Source organism: Lissotriton helveticus, chromosome 3_1, assembly GCF_964261635.1.
Source record: "Lissotriton helveticus chromosome 3_1, aLisHel1.1, whole genome shotgun sequence".
NCBI lineage: Eukaryota > Metazoa > Chordata > Amphibia > Caudata > Salamandridae > Lissotriton > Lissotriton helveticus.
Genome location: NC_136061.1, coordinates 866,561,793 through 866,584,700, shown reverse-complemented (window position 1 = coordinate 866,584,700; position 22,908 = coordinate 866,561,793). Strand labels below are relative to the sequence as shown.

At 46.2% G+C, this 22,908-nt stretch overlaps 1 protein-coding gene across 1 annotated transcript in view; it reads left to right on the top strand.

Annotated features, from left to right (window-relative positions):
* Positions 1-22,908, top strand: part of GRIK3 (glutamate ionotropic receptor kainate type subunit 3) — a 1,130,254-nt gene that overhangs the window by 789,836 nt on the left and 317,510 nt on the right. The window contains exon 10 of the mRNA XM_078681209.1: positions 736-939. Coding sequence (XP_078537335.1) covers positions 736-939 — 204 coding nt within the window. The remainder of the gene's footprint in view (positions 1-735; positions 940-22,908) is intronic.

The window sequence follows — 22,908 nt, the reverse complement described above, 5'->3', positions numbered from 1 at the left end:
TGGTGCATTCAATGTTGCAGGCCCTCAATTAGCATTTAATTTACAGTAATGCACTTTACTAGGGACTTATAAGAATGTGTATGAGCCAGTGTTACCATGTTTTAAACATAGAGCACATGCACCTTAGCACTAGTTAGCAGTGGTAAAGTGTCCAAGCCAGCAAAAACAGGAGGTCTGAAGACAAAATGTCAGCGGCAACCACGCCAAGGATGCCATGTCTAACATGCACCCATTATAATAGAGAAAGGACAGTGCCAATGATGATGGAGCAGCCGATTTGGAATGGCATTGCTTACCACAGAGAGAAACAGAATATTCTTAAATAATCATTTGGGACAAAAATATATTAACACTTAACTAGGGGGTACTTCTGGGCAAGTAAGACAATGCAAAACATTGTACAGAAAGACATTTGGGACCATGATTGGGGAGTGGTTTAGTCCAAGTATATCTGTATTCTGATGGAGGTGGCTAAGTAATAGTAAAGGAGGTGCTAATGAGGGTGCAGATGTTTCTGTATGTGTGTGAGTGTGCATTGGTAAGTCTGAAAAGAGCCACAAACAAAACAAAGCAATAACTCTAGGATAATTCACTGATCAATGCAGATTATTTCAGCATTGTGAGACCTATTCATGTCAGGATAATTTTACATTTCTCCAAGAAATTACGTTTTACTATTTAATTTATTTCCTAAAATGACCTCAAGCATTTATTTCATCACCTCTATCTTTGTAGGAAGAGCCCTACGTCATGTTCAGGCGATCAGATAAAGCACTCTTTGGCAATGACCGCTTTGAAGGCTATTGCATCGATCTCTTGAAGGAACTGGCAACAATCCTTGGGTTTTCCTACGAGATCCGGTTGGTGGAAGATGGCCGATATGGATCACAAGATGACAAGGGCCAGTGGAATGGCATGGTTAAGGAGCTCATCGATCACGTGAGTACCTATGATTTCCACTGAAATATAATTCAGAAGTGAAGAACAGTATGGTTGACCCTGTTGGTTAGGTGGGACAATATGTAATATGATTTTAATGTTAAGTTGCCACATACACAACTGACAAGGCTGTCAATACAATCAATTTTGCCACATAATTCACAGCATGTAACGCTGCCAAACTTTGGAATTCCCTGCCACCACCTTCGCTTGGTTTCCAATCATCTTGCCTTGCGTAAACAACTGAAGACCTTTCTGTTTCCTTAGCTCTTTCTGCCTCCCCTCGTGTCAGACCTAGCGCTGGGATGCTCCCAGGTAACCATGCGCTTTATAAATGTTTTTCATTCATTCATTCATTTCATGTAAACATTGCAGTGTTTTGGGGATTTTGTATGGAGGAATTAAGAGTTTACCGCAGTTAAACACTCTCCCATGTTAACCAGTCATACATTTTTGTATCACTGCTTTTCATCTGGTAGACCATGACCTTGCACTACTGTGCGCTTGTTTCCAAGAATAACAGAGGGCAATGCTTAAAGACCACTTCTACATTTAACCACTTTTGATACACCAACCAAAAGGTTATCTGACAGTGGCAAAGCACACTACTCCTCTTAGTACCTCAGTTACCTTGTAAACAAGTTTGGGAGCTTTGAAACAAAGGACAACATTCTCTGAAAAAGACTGAATTTAAATTCAATATACATGTTGTCAGCCATCCATTGATCTTGTCATCATATTCAAGCAACAGATGTTTGGAGTGACAAAACAAGAATCTAATACACCTGTGAACTTCAAACTATATAAGTATTTACCAGAACTTGGAAGGGAATTGGCATAATAATTTGGGCTTGTCACACCTATATATCTAACCCCCCTTTAAGTGCTCATTCCCATAGCCTCTGCTATCAGGGTGTGTTGTCCAACTTAGGTCCAGGAAGGCCAGATCAATTCCAGATTCTCAGTGTAATCATTGCGCACAATTTTTCTCAGTACCTTTAGTGGGGTTGTCTGCTGACTGATAAGCTTTTTATAGCGATAATGCATATTTTTATAGGATGTACTATTGGCTTGGGCCACTAGGAAAAACGACGACACTTTTGCAATGCATGTGTACTTTTTGAAAGTTTAAAAGAATAACAAAAAAAAGTAATGTCAATTTACATCCAGCACTGGATGCTTGGTGTGTGGATGAAGTGAAAGAGTGGGCCTCGACTGCAGTACCTTGTGTTTTTACATCTAAAGGATGACAGCCAGTCACTTGTAAAACAAAGACTGTAAAGGAAGAGCATGTACAATGTGATCAATGAGGTAGAACCAGGACCGGACTGGGAACCAAAACCGGCCCTGGCAAAGTGCTCCCCCCCACCCCCCGACGGGGGTTGGGGTGCCACCGAGCTCTTTGCCAGGGCCGGTTTTCAGCCAATTTTGTTAGGGACGATTTTGCAGCTATGCTGCAAAAACGGCCCTGTAACAAAAAAGGCCCCCAGAGGCCCAAAACCGGCCCCCACCCGGGGATTGCCCGGTGCCCGCTACGGCCAGTCCGGCCTTGGGTAGAACGCTCTTTAAGGCTACATATGTGCACAAGCAGACTAGTTGGTTGGGATTTTCTAATGCATTTAGTGGCTATGGAGGTCACCTTAAACAGCATTCAGTTTAAAGCAGGTGCCCAAAGCAGCTCTGCTAATCCTGAAGGGAAAGGACAATGAAAATCAATTAAGTAGTTGACCTCTGACCTTGCTTCCTCGACCTAGTTGAGAAGCTTCAAAGCTCTTCCTCTTTCAGTTGAAAAGCTGGAAAAGACTATCATACTCAGCAGTTCATAATTGGGATGCTGCAAATCTCTGATGAGTTCCTTGATGAGGTTTTGGCAACAGACTCATGGGAGTACTTGTATACATTTTTAGTGCTATAAAGTGGGGGAAAAGAATGTGTTTCTTATGTTTAGGACACAGTGGAAACTGAATCCGATGCTTCACACAGCAAATTCTGACAGCCGAGTCATCTAGGGGGCACGAAAATAAGGATAATTGTACAAAATCACATAATTTGTCTTAAGGGAAGAAGCTGGGTTTCAGATCCAGATCTCCTGGTTCCATAAACCTGAGGCGTTAGCAATATGTTGTTCATTGTCAGTGCCCGCAATTCAAAAATTCATGTGCACTCATACCAATATAATGGGTGTATAGGAGCATTAATACATACTGTGTGATGCATTTTCATGGGCAAAGAGAGACAACAACAGTTTAATAACTTTAGCCATTTAATTGCATAGCTAGACACAATTGCTGTCGTGCTGTCCTGTTGTCGTAACTTGTTCTCTTCTAATCACAGTTTAGTGTTTTTTGTGAAGAAATTATTTTTGAATTGTTATGCTGTGAAAACTAGTCTTTGGTGGGGGGTGGTGTTTAAAGGTATTTATGTGGGTGTTGAAGCCATTCGTGTAACATCTGCAAGCGTGCTATTGTGAATGTCAAGAATACTTTTTTTTTTTTATTACGATTGTCAAGTTTGCTGTGTAGTGTGCCAGGGAGCGCCATTGCTTTTATACATCCCCTGAGAATTTTTAGAAGAATTGTTGACCTTTTATGTAGTGGTATGGCAGGGGTGTTGCAGTGGTGTGACGGATGGCAAGGCTCATAGAAGAGACTATAATGCAGACTGCCCCAGTCAGACCACCAATTGCATAATTGGGCAGGAAGTGGGGGTGCAAATACAGGGGGCAATACATGTGCCCCCCATCATGCACCCCCTGGCTCAAATCCAGCTGGAGGGCCACAGGGACCCCTCTGGTGCCTCTCCGCCACCTTTTCATGTCGTGCTCACCGCCATGAAAAGGGCGGTGGACAGGTAACTCCTAATATGCTTGACGGTACTGATTTGGCACTGCCAGCATATTAGTGTTCCTGATCTTTAATCCCTAGCAGTTGCCGCGGTCCTTTGGCGGTGCAACGCCCGAAGTCAAAATACCGCAGGCCGTCCTGCAGTTTAGCGGTGGTTGGACCGCCACCACGCATTTGGCGGTTCTAAGTACCACCAAACTCATAATAAGGCCCTAAGTCTTTTTTCCAATTTCAATGAACCTAATTGCATCTTAATGTTTTATGAAGCATGTGTCTGCACCTTAAATTCCTCCATTTATATAAATATCAGTATTTTCCTGTTATAAATATGGCACCTTGTCTACAGGCCACTAGGAATAGGATGCCTGCTGTTTGTCAATGCAACACATTGAAATAGGAGAACATTTAAATGATGAGTTTATGAAATCTATATAAACATAAAGTTAACTTTTCATTTTAATTTATTCCCACGTCAAAATGTTGCATTTACACACAGGAGGCATCATGCACCCAGTGGCTGGTAGACATGGTTCCCTATTTATATCTAAAAATGAGAGAAATTTAAACTACGGAAAAATATTCCATATTATGAACATCTTTGCAGAACATTTTTCTGCACTTTTTCCCATAAAAAAAAAAAAATAGATGTATGTTTGCGTTGTATATGTTGCAGTACCACATTTGGCACTAGGAATGTCCTGTGCCAGAGGTACATATGGCACAGGCTCTCAGTCACCCACACACACATATCCTATTCATACACTCACAGTTTCATAAATCCGTATATACCACACTCTCACTGACACACATGGCAGCCTTGCCATAGTGGCCCTAGTCACATTATTTTGTTCAAACCATAGTATCTGGCTCTATGGAGTTTAGGCTTAAAGTCAAATATAGCTGACCTGCTAATAATGTGCAGGTGGCATGGGCTTCAGTTACTCAAAATGTTTTTCACTGTTCAGAACTAGCTCTTTCTATAGAAAATGTTAGAGACCCCTGGCCTAGTTAGGACAGTCACCTGACCCTCCTTCACACCTTGGCTATGTATTTTATTTATAGGAACGTGTCTAGACAGTAGAATGCACATCCAAAGCTGTCCCAGGAAATTCAGAATGTCTGTTAATCTTTTAATCCTATCTGTGCAAGATCCATCCTTAACTGAAGGAGGTTGTTTAATACCAATTTGAAAACTGTAAAGATGGAACAGTGCCAGCCGGCCAGCCCATTTTTTCCACCAGGCATTTTCCAGGTGGGCTGGAGCCCCTGGAGACCAGTTTTGAAAGCCCAGGGTGGCTCCTGGTACCTTTTTCACTTTCTTCATCTCCCAGAGGTTAACTGCAGCAGGCACGGGGAGGTTTCAAGAGAGAGATAAATGAAGGTAGGGGATGGCAGAGAGAAAGTGATGAGAGAGAGGAGAGGTAGAGAGAATGAATGGAGGGATGGATGGAAAGAGAGAGGTTGCACAAGAAGACAAAGAGAGTTGTCAGGGCTGCTTTTGATTCCCCAGTGCGACCCTGAGACAGATCCAATTAAAGTTTAAATTATTTTTGACATGGAGCTACCAGCTATGCCTCTTGAAGTAGGGGTGCAGCATGTTCTGCCACATAAATACCACATAAGGATGATGGACAATAATGAAACCTTCTGGATAGTTTCCCTGCAGCAGTCACTTTTTTTTGGTACATTCAATCATAGTTACACTGGGAACAGAGAAAATAAAGATATGGATTTTTCTTTCATTCTCTAAATCTGTATTTACAATTATCTCTATGCAATGTGATGGCATTTTAACTTAAACTCAGTACTGGGAAGGGAGAAAGAAGGAGAAGGCATTTGATCAAACCAAGAAGCATTTGTTTTACTTTTGTATGACGAACGCAAATTTAAAAATATAATAGAGAGGATGGGGAACTGGGTTCGAGTCTCGGCAAGGACGCGCAACATCCTGTGATTCTGGGCAAATAACTTAATCTCCCCGTGCCTAACAAAAAAATGAATGTGTCTTCATGTAACACAACGGGTGCTTGTGTAAAGCACTCTGATACCCGATACTTTCGGGTCAAGTTCGAAAAAACTTAGTCAAAATAAAAAATACTCTTTAAATAATAATTTTAAATTAAAATTGGTTTTGCAGACTAGCAGTTTAACTTAGTGTAGGGCAGTGATGTTAGCTTTTATCCATTGTGTTTTATGTAACTTTTTTGTGGGAGGAACTCAATGTACTTTTTAAAGTTGGCTCGTCATAATGAGGAAAAAGGGGTCAGGCAGATCAGGTCGATTACCCTTTTTCAAGGTTTGCCCGGCGTTAGCCGCCTCTCACCCAACTCACGGTTACCAAATAAAGAGGCAGGCGCTGGAGACTGGAAGGCAGGAAACAGGAGTTTATTCCGACGGAGCAGAACACGTCAAATCGGACAACAGAGTATCTTCTCGAGGTGCTCTAACCGCATCTCTGAGGCCTGGCCTCTTATACACAGGTTTATGGCTTTATTACATTTATGACATCCGTGGTATTGCTTTGAAGTTCAAAAAGGCATCTGTGGAATCCCCGGTTCAGGCCCATTCTCACACATATCTACAGTAGAGGTCCCCACCCAAATCTCAGCATGATGGCTATCGCGCAGCTGGACATTCTGCTGGGAACAGGAATGTGGGCGATCGGTCGGATCTAGGGGTGTGAAGGCATTGATTAATCCCCGCTCCTTTGATGTGGGGCGAGGTCCTACTGTAAGGGGCAATAAACTGCATCTGTTGAGCTAGGTGATGGCCTGGGGTCAGGCCGGACAATCAGGCAGGGAGGAAGAGGTTATCAAAAGGGCCTGTTCTATGAATGAGATGAAAGAGTGAGGGGGGTTCAGCACAGGATGTATGGCCTGGGGTCAGGCCGGACAATCGGGCAGGGAGGAAGAGGTTATCAAAAGGGACTGTTCTATGAATGAGATGAAAGAGTGAGGGGGATTCAGCACGGGATGTGGCTCGGAGACAGGGTCTCGCTGGAGGTGCGTTTATGACCCAAGCAGGAGAGACCGGGGGCTGTCGGGGATGTTTGCGAGGCTGGGGAGTGAGGGGCAGAGAGAGACGCTGGCTATCGGGAGTGGGCAGAGAGGCCATGGCAATCAAAATGGTTGCCGCTTACGCGCACGTATGGATCTGAAAAGGACAAGATGGCGCCGATAATGTTTACGCCACAATCCAGATTTTAACAGTCCTCCCTTTTCAACATATCTAGCCAGCTTGTCAATTTATGTCTATCCCCATTATATTACGTATTTCGATATCATACAAAGCTTTCATACATTCAGCTTCGAAAGTCTTAGGGCACATGCAGTTAGCAATGAGTGAACACAAAGGTGGCAAGCATTGAATACCTAGGCAACACCCACACAGTACCACGACCGGTATCAATATAAATGTAAACAACCTCCATCCCCAGTCCTTCAAAGTACCCCAAAACCAGCTCCCAAGCGACCATCCTTCTTGCTCCTGGTGAACCTCTGAGGAAAGTCTGTGGAGGTGCTCGATTGCTTTGTAGACTGAGGGCGAGTTATCTGGCACGTAGGTGCAACAGCTGGATCCGATGATGCGGCATGCTCCTCCATGGTCAGCTAGAACCACATCTAGAACAAGGCGGTTCTGAAGAGCCACCAGGCGGACTGCCTGAAGCTCGGCCGTATTGTTTGTGAGGATGCCAGCCGTGATGTTCATGGTCGTTTCTACTGCCTGGGTCAGGTGTCGGATGGCGCGGCTGTTTGCCATTGGGCCCCACAGAGGAACAAGTCCCTTCACTGCATCCAGGAACTGTGCTCCGGTGGAGTCGGCGTGTTCAATGTCTCTTGCGCGCTTCTGACGGTGATGGTTTGCTGGGGCCACGTACGTTGGAGGGAGAATGAAGGCGATGTAGCAAGTACCCCCCCAACCTTTTGGAAGCCAAGTGTAAGCTTTGGTGCCACAAACAAAGTACATATTCGGAGAAGCAACAAAGGAGGGGGGATCAATTGAGTCCAATGTTCTGGTGATGTGGCAGGAACTGTGACCCACCAGCTGTGTTCCCAGGCCTTCGAGGCACACGAGGCCCGTAACATTGATAACAGACAGAGCCACAGTCAGAGTGGCAGCAGTTCGTTTCCGTAGGTAGGAGAAGGGGGGTCTGGCTGGATTATGGAACACCTGCATTTCAACTCGTTCCTTGGCAGGGATGTCCATATGGAAGGAGGAACCAGAGGTCAAAGGACAAAAGGGAGCAGATGTCCTCCTGGTTTTGTTCAGCCAGAACCCATGGTAAAAGTGTGACACTGTTTGACCAGAAGTCCTTGTAGCTCTCTTGCAAGAGGATCAACCAGGCAAGGCAGGAGCCATGAACTGAGAAAGGGGAAGGGATGAAAGGGATGGAGTGTCCGGTGGCATGAGGGAGCAACCCGCAGATCCAGCAGTTTGTGGCGTTGGCGGCAAGGTTGTGTTGGTGCAACAGTTGCACAAAGGAATTGTTCCAGAACTCCTTACGCCTTTCTCGGAGCTGAGGCGAAAGGGAGATCAGGTGATGCTCTTTCATAGTGGTTGGCTGTGCAGTGGTCAGCAATATCTGATGAGCGGGTGCGCTCTCTTCCACGATCCAGAAGGAGGTCATGAGGAGGAGGCAAAAGAGGAGGACAATGAAAAGGGCAATTGTCTTTGATTTGTGCATACTATCAGTCTTTGGGTTCCTGTAGTGGGTATTTCCGGTTGCTTCCATCATCTTCTTATCTGGCGCTTCCATCATCTTCGAGGTGCTCGGTAGTGGGCAGAGCCACAGACTTCGTTTAGCTTCTCTCCGGGTAACCCTTGGTTGTGTTTAGGCTACCGTTCTGAGATTCAACTTAGTCCGTGGTCTACTTAGCCGAAGCTCCCTCCTTTCGACGCAGGAAATACCCTTCCCTGGATGGCACAGTGGGATCAGAGAATTTTGCAAGTTCGAGTGCCTCGGTATCAGGATAACAGTTCAGTGATGGCCGGTCTTTGTTCAGGAGGTCTTCTTGGGTGCTGACGTTTTCTGTCGTGGCCAGGGTCAAGGAGACCTTCTTACAGTGGTGTGCGTGCAGCCAGTGTCGTTTCCCCTCCACTCGAAGAGCCGTCCGGGTGGTGATCAGTACTTGCCAGGGGCCCGTCCACCGGGGTTCCAGACTCTTTGCCCGTTGGAAATTTCGGATCAGCACATAATCCCCGGTTGGATATCGTGACCCAGACCCCTGGAAGCATCGGGGATGGCCTGCTGCACCTGCTGATGAATGACAGACAACGTTTTAGTCAATTTGCACAAGTAATCAGACAGTAAGACATCCGGGACGTCGTGAATGGAGGACGGTTTAGGGGCAGTCCAGAGGTTCATCGGTCGCCCAAATACAACCTCGTAGGGGGTCAAATGGTGCTTAGTGGGAGTGGAGCGCATCGATAGCAATGCCAGTGGGAGGGCATCTGGCCATTTAAGTCCTGTGGTGGCCACTATCTTCGACAGTTTTAGTTTCAGTGTGGCGTTGTGTCGCTCAACTAAGCCAGCAGATTGGGGGTGAAAGACTGCATGAAACCTCTGTTTTACACCCAACCCTTTCAAGATTAGTTGGATAACTTCAGCTATGAAGTGGGGGCCGTTGTCGCGCCATAGAATTCGACAAAGACCGTAGCGAGGGAAAAACTCTTTCAGTAGTACCTTGGCAGTGGTCATGGCAGTGTTATCACGGGTTGGATAGGCTTCTACCCATTTGCTGAAGGCACACACAATGACTAATACATACTTCAGGCTTTGGCATCTTTCTAGTTGGATGTAGTCCATCTGGAGGACCTCAAAGGGATGGTCGGGGACCCCAAACCCTCCCCGGGGTACCACAGTTCCTTTCCCAGGGTTGTGTTGCAGGCAGATAAGGCATTGCTGGACCAGGCGTCTGGCTGAGTCGGGGATTTTGTCGTTATGCCAGACCTTGGAGATGAGTTCGATCATGGGGGCAGATCCTATGTGTGCGGGGGAGTGTGCCATAGTCAGTATGGGAATCAGGTACGAGTCAGGCAGCAACCATTTGTTTGTGTCTTTTGTCCGCCAGCAGCCTTCATCGTCTTTTAAGCCTACCCGTGCCCACTCAGTCAGTTCGTGAGGTGTGCTGGCCGACTGGATGTCCCTAATCGTTTCCCTAGTGTCAGTCCATTTTTCTGCTTGTGACCTGGTCACATACATGCGTGTCGTCGTCCTATTCTCAGCTGTGGTTCGGGCAGTGATGTCGGCCAGTGCGTTTCCCTGTCCGACTAAGTCTGTCACCTTCCTGTGTGCCTGGCATTTGATTACGGCTAATCGTTTGGGGAGGAGAACTGCTTCAATCAGGGCGGATACTAGGTCTCCGTGGAGGATGGGCGTGCCGTGGGACGTCAGGAATCCCCTTTCTCTCCACAAGAGTCCAAAATGGTGAACCACTCCGAAGGCGTACTGGCTGTCCGTGTAAATGTTTGCCGTGGTCCCTGTCGCTATAATACATGCTCGTGTGAGGGCAATCAGTTCTGCCGCCTGTGCGGATCGTTGTGTGATGCGGGCTGTCTCAATTACTGTTCGGGCTTTCGTTACTGCATAGGCAGCTGAGGTGGTGCCGTCGGAGAGTTTGATGCAAGAGCCGTCTACCCATAGCTCTCCGTCAGGGTCTGTGAAGGCGGTGTCTCGGAGGTCAACTCTACTCCTAGTCTGCTCGTCTGTGAGGGTCACACAGTCATGTATAGGGGGGACATTTGGGTCGTTTTCGGGCAGAGGCAACAAGGTGGCTGGGTTCAGTGTGGTGCATCTTTTCAGCGTGATGTGGGGTGCAAGCACAGTCAGTTCGTATCCAGTCAGTCGTGCGCTAGTCAGGTGTTGCGTCTTAGTCTGGTTCAGGAGGGTGTCAACAGCATGGGGCACTAATACCGTGAGGGGATTCGATAGTACGATCCCCTCACTTTGTCGGATAGAGACAGCAGCGGCAGCTACGGCTCGAAGGCAGGCAGGCAAGGCTCTCGCTACGGGGTCAAGGGTGGCAGAGAAATAGGCACATGGTCGTTGCTTGGGGCCAATAGTTTGAGTCAGGACAGACAAAGCGCACCCCTCCCTTTCGTGAGTGTAGAGAGAGAAGGTCTTGGTGTAATCGGGGGTTCCTAGGACTGGTGCAGAACAAAGGGCGTCTCGAAGTTCTTTGAAGGAAGATTGGCATTCGGGGGTCCAAGGGAGTGGGAAGGGGACATCTTTGGCTAGTAGGGAAAGTAGTGGCTTTACAATGAGGCTGAAATTTGGCAACCACTGCCGGCAGAAGGAGGTGAGGCCTACCAGGGAGCGGACTTGTTTCTGGGTCTTTGGGACAGGGGTTTCTAGAATGGCCTGAATTCGATCGGGTGTAAGCTTTCTCCCGTCTTTGGACAAGAGGTGGCCTAGGTAGGTGACCTGGGGTTGGCAGAATTGCAACTTTCTCTTAGAGACCTTGTGGCCATTTTCCGCAAGGAAGTGCAAGAGTTGGATGGTGGCTGTGACTGCAAGTGGAGTGGTGTCAGCCGCCAAAAGGATGTCATCGACGTACTGTATCAACACCACTCCCTCCGGTAGCTGAACGGCGTCCAACTGTCTCTTGAGGGCCTGGCTATAGATGCTGGGACTTTCTGTGTAACCTTGGGGAGATCTACAAAATCTATATGAGCAGGATTTTAACGTGAAGCCAAAAAGGTAGCGGCTGTCTGGGAGGATGGGGATGGAGAAGAAAGCGTTCTTGAGGTCTATTACAGTGAAGGTGGTGGCTGTGGAAGGAATCAGGGTCAGAATGGTGGCGATGTCTGAGACTACGGGGTACTGAGGTACAACTACCTTGTTGACCTCTCGAAGGTCGATGATGAAGCGGTACGCTTTCTCATCTCCCTCGCCCTGCTTCTTCACAATGGGTAGGATAGGGCTGTTGCAAATATTGCTGACTACTTCCTCTACCACTCCTGCCTCTACCAGGGACTGGATTATCATTACCAATGCCTTCTCACCTTCGGGCGATATCCGATACTGTGGGAGTTTTGGGAGTATCGCATCTTGGCGAACAGTTATGTGCACGGGGTCAATCATCATTCGTCCTACGTCAGCGTCAGTTTTAGCCCACAGATACAGAGGTAGAGAGTCAAGTAAGGATGCGTCAGCGTCAGAGTTGGAGAACATGTGTCGTGCGGGATGAGGTCTGAGCGAAGTCGGGTTATCGTACAGAATGACTCGAACTCCGTCCTGTGAACACCTGTTAGTAGCTCGGAAATGCTTCAGTAAGTCAAGTCCCATAATGGCATCGGGGGTGTTGGAGGAAAGCAGAAACGTCGTGCCAGTGGGGTTACTGTCCAAGTCGAAGGAAACCGGTGCGGATAAGGGGTTAGTGGAGGGCGTTCCATCAAAGCCTATTGATGTTATGCGTGAGCCAGACAAGGGTGCCCTTGGAATCAGTCGTTTAGATAACGCACTACGTGTTGCACCAGTGTCTACCAGAAATGGAGACTTCGTACCTAGGACCTTAGCGGTGACATAAGGACCTTGCTGGTCAACATAGAGCTCGACTGGATCCCTCCCTTGCCCTAGGCAGTCCTATGCCCAGTCGCGGGCATCGTCACAGTCAGTCTGCTGGCATTGGTTCTGTCGGGGGTGGTCAAAAGTGTTCGGTCTGCCTGATCTGTCATTTCTGGCGTCGTTGGTGTGCCCTCGTCCCTGTCCTCTATTTTTCGGCCCACCCGCTACATCTTTTGCGTCCCTATTTTTGTACATTTCTAGCAGGACCGGGCACTGGGACTTCCAATGCCCATATCCTTTGCAAAACGCACACTGGTTCTCATCGAGGTCTGTTCGTGGAGCACCGGGTGCAGGTGTGCGGTCTCTAGGGGGTGGATTTCTAGGAGCATTCGACTGGTAGTTTCCTCTATACTGTTCCCTTCCTGTCGTCACTCCTTGCAATTGAGCAATCATCACTCGTTCTTTCAAGTCCTTTTTCTTTTTCTCAGTCGCCCTATCGTTCTCGTTCTTTTGCCGTTCGTAGTATTGAGCCATCTGAAGGATAGCCGCGGGTTTGGAGGCAGCCCAACTACTTTCACTAGTCTGCAGTTTTTGCGAGACTTCTGGTGTCAGGCCTTTTACAAAGTTCTGGACGAACAAGTGATGTCCGGTCGCAGAGGTCATGTCCTGGCCACTGTAATCGGAGAACACCGTTTCGAACCGGGAGAAATATTCTGAGGCGTCTTCCTGTGGTTTCTGGCAGCAAGCTGTTACTATCAACCAGTCCACCTTCTTTTCTGGTACTATGGTTTTCAGTTTTAGTACTATTTTGTCTGGCAGGTCTAGAATCGATTTCAAGGGTTTCTGTCCGGGCTCTCGCTGTTTGTCTATGCCATCGAGTTGTGACCAGGTATGTCCGAACAGCTCAAGGTGGTCGACTTTCCGGATTTGCTTCCACACATCAGCTGGCAGACATAGCCCGAAAAACAAGTCGATGTCCGCTAGGGTCATAATCGTCGAACCCAAGGCGGTACCTAATTCTGTGTAGAAGGCAGTGGGGTTCTTTCGTAGATCGGGCAAGGACTTTCGGAAAGTCAGGATGTCTTGCCGATCCCAGGGTTGGTAGACCCAGTTGTACACTACCCTCCCTCTCGCATCCTGGTGGTTAATATCGTCGTGTGTTCCCTGTCCTCGTGAGGGGACCCAATAAGGTGCCGCTTCTCTTATTGGCATCATGGTGTCAGTTCTCTCGGTTTGAGGTTCAGTCGCTACAGGGGTCGTGGTGTCGGCTTTTAATTTTTGTTCAGTGAGGTGGCGGAAGACTTCAAGCGTGCACGAGAAGAGGTCCGTCACATCACCTTCGCCCTCGTCTCCAATGTCGACTTTTCTATACAGTGTCGTTAGGCTTTCTGGACCTTTGTTACAATATCGGTCTTCATAGGCGTTAAGGGTGTGGTAACAGAAACGTGCAACAAAGTGTTGTTTGTGGTTACCAGCATATGTATTGCATATATCTGTCACGTAATCTTCGTTTTCTTTCCGTTCTACTAGCGTCTTTGCGATCTTATCAATCCCTGCTCGTTCATTCTTACTCAATCGATGGAGCCTAGCAGAGTCTTTCTTCTCAGTTTCGGGCTCATTTAATGTTGCTGCTTGCGCTGCGCTGAGTACAAGGGGCTCGGCCGACGCGGAGGCCGTGAGGACCGAGGTTCTGGCACTGCTCTCATCTGTGCTAGGGGGTTGCGTGCGTTGCACTAGAGGTTGGGAAGGGGCGTATGGAGGGGGCATGTAGATGATCGGGGGACCTAGCAGTAGATCATCATTCGCTCGCTGCTTCGAAGGTAGCTCAAGGTCAAGTGTAGAGGGTGTTCTAACAGGACATTGGCTCGATGTCTCGGATTCTTGCTTCAGTCTAGCTCCCTCTCTTTCCTTTATCTCTTCTTTCAACTTGCTCGCGGCTAAATGAGCTGCTTTTCGCAATTCTTTCTCTAGTCTGACTTCGTTTCTTTTCTTTCGTTGTTCCGTCTCCTTGCGCCACATGCCGAAACTATCAAGCATAGTGGGCGTTGTTTTATGTTTACAAAGGGCTGTTTCCAGCACGCTTATTTTTGCGTCATCGAAGGATCCTATCAGTGGCCACTGACTTTCCTGATCCTTTTTAGTATATTTATGCCATAACTTACTATAAGCTACGGCGACTAGTCCATACTTTAAAAACATATCCTTATTAGGGGTGCCCTCCAGAGGAGCCGGATGATCCACCTCTAATAAGCGGTCCGGGCTGAACCAACTACTGAACAATGGGGAGAAGATAGGCATGACGGGTTACAATGGGGACAAAAGTCTGCACTACCTATCCTTTCACTGCTTACAAAGACTAGACAGAATATCTCTATTCCACGTTATTTGTAAGCAGAGAATACCTCCAAAGAACCAATATCGAACAATTAATGTCCGTTCAATCAAACAATCAGTGGCGAGAAAGAAATAGGCACGACGGGTTACAACGGGGGCAAAGGCCTGCGTTACCTATTCTTCACTATCTGCAAACGAGGACAGAATACTTTTATCCTTCCCCGTTTGTAGACAGAGAATTCTCGAGAAAACAATCCTCGAACAAACAATGTTCGGGCAAACAATCAATCAGTGGGGGAGAAAGATAGGCACGACGGATTACACCGGGGGCAAAGGCCTGCGTTACCTACCCTTCACTACCTGCAAAGGAAGAGAGAATACTTTCTATTCCTCTCTGTTTGCAGACAGAGAATCTCCAAAAGAACCAACAATTCGGAGAGTAATACTAGTATTTTCCAATCAATCAATCAAATATTTCACAGTTTGTCGTGTTACACGACCTTACCCGGACCGCATGGACAGTTTCCTGTCTTCCGATTCCAGCGCCCGATCGTCCTCTATCTTCTGTCGTGGCACTCCTGATGGTTCCCAGTCAGGACCGTAGATCACTCGAGAGAGGTCTGCTCTGAACCAGTGAAGTTCGGATGATCGGCTGCCAGACGAGGGTCTATCGGGCAGGTGCAATTCCCGATCGTTGCAGTCGTTCACTCCGTCGTCAGGACCTCTCCCACTGGATCCACGTGTCGCTGATGGGCCCTACGTTGGGCGCCAATTGAGGAAAAAGAGGTCAGGCAGATCAGGTCGATTACCCTTTTTCAAGGTTTGCCCGGCGTTAGCCGCCTCTCACCCAACTCACGTTTACCAAATAAAGAGGCAGGCGCTGGAGACTGGAAGGCAGGAAACAGGAGTTTATTCCGACGGAGCAGAACACATCAAATCAGACAACAGAGTATCTTCTCGAGGTGCTCTAACCGCATCTCTGAGGCCTGGCCTCTTATACACAGGTTTATGGCTTTATTACATTTATGACATCCGTGGTATTGCTTTGAAGTTCAAAAAGGCATCTTTGGAATCCCTGGTTCAGGCCCGTTCTCACACATTTCTACAGTAGAGGTCCCCACCCAAATCTCAGCATGATGGCTATCGCGCAGCTGGACATTCCGCTGGGAACAGGAATGTGGGCGATCGGTCGGATCTAGGGGTGTGAAGGCATTGATTAATCCCCGCTCCTTTGATGTGGGGCGAGGTCCTACTGTAGGGGGCAATAAACTGCATCTGTTGAGCTAGGTGATGGCCTGGGGTCAGGCCGGACAATCGGGCAGGGAGGAAGAGGTTATCAAAAGGGCCTGTTCTATGAATGAGATGAAAGAGTGAGGGGGGTTCAGCACGGGATGTATGGCCTGGGGTCAGGCCGGACAATCGGGCAGGGAGGAAGAGGTTATCAAAAGGGCCTGTTCTATGAATGAGATGAAAGAGTGAGGGGTGTTCAGCACGGGATGTGGCTCGGAGACAGGGTCTCGCTGGAGGTGCGTTTATGACCCAAGCAGGAGAGACCGGGGGCTGTCGGGGATGTTTGCGAGGCTGGGGAGTGAGGGGGAGAGAGAGACGCTGGCTATCGGGAGTGGGCAGAGAGGCCATGGCAATCAAAATGGTTGCCACTTACGCGCATGTATGGATCTGAAAAGGACAAGATGGCGCCGATAATGTTTACGCCACAATCCAGATTTTAACAATAATGTCACTTGCATTCTGTTTGTCTAGTCTTTGATATCCTTTGCTGCTTAAAAACCATTCCATTAAATACTCATTTGATGCCATATGAGAGCTCACTCTTCAGTCTTCCATCTTCACTTACTATTTTTGGAACACACTCTATACTTTCTTCAGACACATTAACAAATGGACATGTATATATACATTTTTGTTCATTGACTTATTCAAAATTCCAATGGTTATAGTGAGATGATTCCACTGGCCAGCAACCCCACTTTGAACATTGTTGCCGCGCCACTGCATGAAGGTACTAGAGCCGTTGGGGAACTCAATCAAATCAGCTAGGGAAATTAGATGATGTGGAACGCAAACAGAAACAAACACAGTAATCAACATCATGACTGAGAATAAAGTCTGCAAAGTAGTGGGCAAGGGAGCTGTGTGGGAAGCAGATATGTTGAAGGAGAAGTGCCACAGCCATGTAGATGGGTCTGGGTCAAGTGGGGCAAATACAGAAATGGGAACTCACTGACTCTCTGAATGAACTCTACTACAGCTGAAGGAGATTGTTGATCACGGCTGCCATTTCTCAGAAGACCGACCCCTTTCAGAGTTAAATAATTAATGGACACAGGCAGTAGGGTAAGCAGGGTATTTACATGAAGGGAGATTCAGTAATTTCTCCACTGCCACCTCCCCCATGCGTCTGTAACCCTGGGAATGTGTGGACTGGAGTTCTGATGAAGTGGTTTGATGTATCAGCATTCCAGCATGGGTAAGGGGAGGGTTGTTGAAGCTAAGTTCACTTTTATCTGGTAAGTTTGCTTTTTCCTCGAGATCCCAAATAGTTTTGAGCTGGTGATATATCTCAGTAGCTATAGCAGCTGACCAGAAATCACATAGGGTGACAGTTACAACCCATAAAGCTTTTCCATGTTGTGTGTCAAAAAATGAGGACCTTTGATATGATTAAAAAGAACACAAGTTACTACAACAATGTAAATTACCAGGACTGCTGTGACAATTATTTGATGAAAATCACACAAACCACCTATACCCTCTGACACTTTATAATTCACCACGTTCCAACATACACTACCACACCACAGTAGATCAAAACAGTCAACACCTCATCACATTACGCAGACTGCATCAAACCATACCGCTCCATATAAAACATTATCATAAAATAGCACTTGTACAGTAGAACATTACATTACTTCACAATGCAACACAACAGAAAATGGAAAGAATTGTGTACAAACCCCTTCACACCTCTTCTTCCAATAAAAAAACATCATGCCAATGCACAACAAAGCATACCACAGTTCTCCTTTTCATGCCACACTTCACCATATCACTCCATACACGATTACAACATACATCACACAGGACTGCACCACAGATCAGCAGAAAAATACAGCACAGCATCCAAGACAACTCCAAATTTTTACTAATATTATTACAACATATCATACCAAAAAAGACAATAGACTTCTCACCATTAAAACGTGGTGATGGCGGCTGTCAAGAGGCTTCGGAACCAAAATTTAATCACAAAAAACAGATATTTGTTTATAAAATAGACATTCAGTTAAGAAAGCAATGAGTTCTAAAAGCTTCCCCCACCTGGTTCCCTGTGCAAGAGGTTTTAATTTCTTATGTTACCGGCATGAACATCGCTACTGCATCAGCTTTATATTTTTAGAACCCCTCTTCAAGCCCAAAAAATGAACTCAGTTAATCAGGATTTATAAAGCGCGGCTAACTACCCAATAGGGTATCCAGGCGCGTGTAGGCCCCAAAGGCTTATCCGAACAACCAGGTCTTGAGGGCAATTCACTATTCCGGATGTGAGGTGATGGTCTGGGGATGTGTGGTGAGGCTGTTTCAAGTCTTTGCTGCAATATTGGAGAAGAAGCGTCCTCCACTTCTGATTTGGTAGATGTGGGGATATAGGCAAGTATAAGGGAGGCAGAGCATAGTCTTCTTGATGGTTGGTGGAATTCCAGGCACTGGTTAATGTAGGTGGGTCCTTGTTTGTGTAGAACGTTGTGTGCATGGGTCAGCAGGTTGAATGGGCATATCTTCTCTATGGGGAGCCATTGGAGTTTTCTGAGGTGTGGTGTGGATTCATCAGGGAAGGCCGAGGATGAATCTGGCTGCACTGTTCTGTATGACTTGAAGTATTTGTAGAAGGTGTGCAGCGACTCCGACATAGATGGCAATGCCATAGTCCAGTCGGCTGATGAGGGCTTGTGTCATGGTGCGTCTCGTGTGTAAGGGTAGTCACTAAAAGATCTTACATAGCATGCACAGAATGAGGAAACCGGGTTGAAGAAACAGCATTGATCTGTGATTTTTACATGTTGAGATTGTTGTTAGTGGTGATTCCAAGGTTTCCGGCGTGTTTGGAGGGAGTGGGTGTGGGTCATAGGTCTGATGGCCACCAGGAATCATTCCATATGTTGTTGCTGTTGCCAAAGTTCAGCACTTCCGTCTTGTCTTTGTTCAGCTGCAGGCAGTTGTTCTTCATCCAGTTGATGATGTTTGACATGCATCTTTGGAAGTTGGTTCTGGTGGTAGTGGGGCTGTCAGTGAGTGAAAGGATGAGTTGGGTGTTGTAGGAAATTATGTTGATACCATGGGATCCAATGGTGATTGCCACTAGACCTCTCACCACAAAAACATTGTGATACCCTCCATCAAGCGGTTTCAGAACCAAAAAGTAGCCACAAAAAAAACAGGTATTTGCTTATAAAATAACATTCAGTTTAAAAACCAAGAGTTCTAAAAGCTTTTTCTCCCCCAGTTACCTGTGCAAAAATGGTTTAATTTGCTTATTGCGTTACCGGCATGAGCTCAGAGACTTAGACCCTGTCATACCGTTTTTAGGATGGGATACTCCATAAAACAAGGAGGATATTGTATGTGCTGTACCACAAAATGACGTCGTTTGGACTGCCCTTTTGATACAGCAGATAGAATATACATTATATTAATGATGGAATACACTGTCCATCAATCTTTAAATAAACTCTCAGTCAGTGAAATAATGGGAAAATAGAGGGCAAAATGAAGCAGAAGTTTTGATTACAGCATGCATTATTCGATGTAAACTGTGTCATTAAAGGCAAATTATCTAGCACAATCTGTGGTATTATCATCTCGATATTTTGACATTCAGCATGCTTTCTTATTAATATAAAGGAGTGGTGTAGAAAATACTTAGATTTCTTTAGAAAGGCAATTATATACATTTAGCTGATTCTATTCAAAATGTATTCATTTTCAAATAATTAATTTGCTTTGAATGACAGATTTCTTATAACAGATTATGTGATTTATTTAGTCTGTTAGATAATACAAGGTTTCGACTGTAGTTTCCCTTTAAATTATTGCATGTTTGCACTTCCCCCTTCTAGAAGGACTAGAGATGGCAATGCATATGGTAAAATACATTACATAAATATTAATTTCCTAACTAGGAAGAACGTTAGAATTCAAAGCCTTGAAAAGAATAGAAAATGTTTCGGATTTTTATGAATTTTGTGAATGTATGTTGCTTTGAAGAATGTAAACATGTATCTATATTAAAAGTGCAAATAAGTATTTCCATGACAAAAAGGACATTTCCACAGTTCATCAATAGGGCACGTTAACATTGCATGGGCCAAGTCTCCCTCTGTAGATGATCTGAGTACATCAGTTACCACAGTCATTTTAACCAGTTGTCTTTCAGTGATGTGGAAAGAGCTTTTTTTAATGTGCATTAGTGTGGTAAAGTTTGATTTCTTTGAGGCATGTATCATGTATCAGAACAAGACTGTTAGTGTCATGGTGGTGGGCATACTTCTCAGGGCAGAAATGACATTAGCAGGCATCATGCGTTTCCCCGGGAGGCTGGGAAGGTGGGGGCCGATTTTGCAGTGGTGGGGGAACGGTTTTGCGTGGTGCTGCTATATCAGCTCCAGTAACAAATGCATCAGGGGGGCAGGTCCATCAAAATTGCCAGGGCTGCTGTGGGTTGCCAGTACGACTCTGCTCTTTCTACAGCTCCAGAAGTTATCAGTGAGGCAAGCCCGATGGGTGCATGCTAGTATCCGAGCTGGAGTATCCAAAACATGGGTACGATCAAGCAGTCAACAGTAGAACAGTCAACAGTAGAACTCAAGGACAAACAAATGGGCTGCCCCTGCCTAGAATCTTCTCCAACATTAAGAACAGAATTTGCTGACTCCACCACCCCCACTCATGAAATGCCAGTGCTTAGGAAAATATAATTAACAATACCTTGCTAAAAGGTGGTCATAGAAGTTGTAAGAGTTGCACTGTCGTCCTCTCACATTTCACTGTCTTTGTCTCCATCCTCTAGCTTCAGGAATGCAAGCAATTCATTTCCACTGTCTGTGGGAGGCTGCAGCTACTCTTCATCATATGATATGCTAAACCTGGCATCACCAAAACAGATGTCACTGGTTCCAGCAAACATACTCACAATCATGTAGGTGCCACAGATAAACAATTAACAGATGCACTTGGCACACACACTGAATGTCAATGCAGTACTCTGGGTGTCACATTAAAGCAAAACTCAAGTGGGCTGGTAGGCCACACTCCTTTCTTACACAGAGAATAAGGTCTGGTCAAGACTATTAATTTGTAAAAATCGGTATGCGGTAAATACTGCAGTGCTACCATTGTGTTAGAAGAGTTACGCTGCCCCCACTGCTGCATATCAGCAACCCAGGACATAAACAGCATACCTGCGTCAAAACTAGTTGGTATGCTTGTGGCTCCACTCCTTGTCACAGGACCATTTCTGGATCTCAGCATCACCATGGACATGACCAACCTGCTGCATGCATGCTCCATTAGCAACTAAAAGTCAGAATACCACTGTCACATGCAGTTGCCAGTTTCTCATGCAGTTGGGTCAATTGGGAAAGGAATACGTCATCTATACCATGGAAAGGACATTCCTGTCTAAACAAACCCCATTTCTTGTAGTTAGACATCATTATTTATATTTATCAAGTATGAAAAACAGGCTAGTGTACTCTATATTACTCGATCTACAAACAGTAATATTCTGCATCTTACAATTATTAAGGGAGAGGAGGCTCCCTCCTGAGTCATGGGCCCTTCTGACACTCAACAATGATAATAGCTTTTTGCTCTCAACTCTTCCACATATATGGTGCACGTATCCCCTCTTCCTCTACCACCAGTGGGAATGTCCAACAGCCTCGTCTGTAAGGGCACATCTCATAAACATTGAGCTTCATAGTTAGGCCCAATCCACTGGAGATTGGGCCAGGTGCCACTTGCTCTTCAGTTTATATGAATCAGCATTCATTGTCCAAGTCTATAGGTTCCCTACATTGCAACTAGGTGTCCATGGTTTATTCTGTAACCCCTGGAGCTGCAGGTGTGGCAAACTGAAATCCTACTTGTTATGTGTAGTAAGTGCAGTGGCATCTGACAAAGGGTCCACTACACTCTTGAAGCTTTCACAATGCAAATAATCAGCATTGCATTCTAGGACAGTCATACTGTACTCCAAAGCACCATTTGACAAGCCACAACACTCATATTGTAACCCCACAACACAGCATCTCAAAGCACTGAATTTAAATCTCACTGGACTCACACCACATACTAGTGCACTTACATTGAATCACACAACATTCACACAGCAGTTAAGCTGCACCACAGAGTAATCACCCTTTAGAGCACTCACATTTGATCCTACAACACCCATGATGCAACCCTCATTACTAACATTGCAAGCAACTTTCACCCTGTAGCACTTGCACTGCTAATTACAACACATTTACTTTGCTTACAATATTCAAATTCACTTCACAGTGCCCCAAAGATGTGTAACAACATCCTTCAGATGTGTAGCAAAATATGATTTTCCCTGATTGCCTACCAGCTGCCATCATAAATCTATGCTTTTCCCAACCCTTCAATCAGTGATGGCTTTCTTATGTTGTGTGTTTTGCTTTGGATAAAGAAAATAACAAATTACACAATGTGATACACAATTATGTTTCCACATCAGACAAATGACACATGTAGGGGCACATTTATGAGATTGCCACACAGTGCAACGCAGCAAGTCACCTTGCTGCTCTGCACTGCGTGACAGAGAAAGGAGAGGAATGTGTCATATTTAATCCCTTCGCCACGGGGCTAATTCCCCTGCGGCGCTGGGGGGAGGGGGGCGCGCGCAGCACCACCGTGCATGTGACGAGCTTAGCTCGTCGAGCTGCACGGTGGCGCTGGGCTCATGATGAGCTGAGCTCGTCATGACCTCGCCCATTTGCGTGGATCGCTCAGCACAGCAGGGGAATTATCCCCAAGTGTGAGCTCTGCGCGGGTCATGACGAGCTAAGCTCGTCATGAGCACAGCGCAACCATGCATCATGACGAGCTGAGCTCATCATGAGCATGGGAGGGGTTAAAAGACTACTGCATATTCCAGACATTTCCCCTGCGCTGGTGACCTTATGGCAGCCTAGCACCAATGCAGGCACCCTTGCTCCTTGTGGCAAGGTTGCCTCC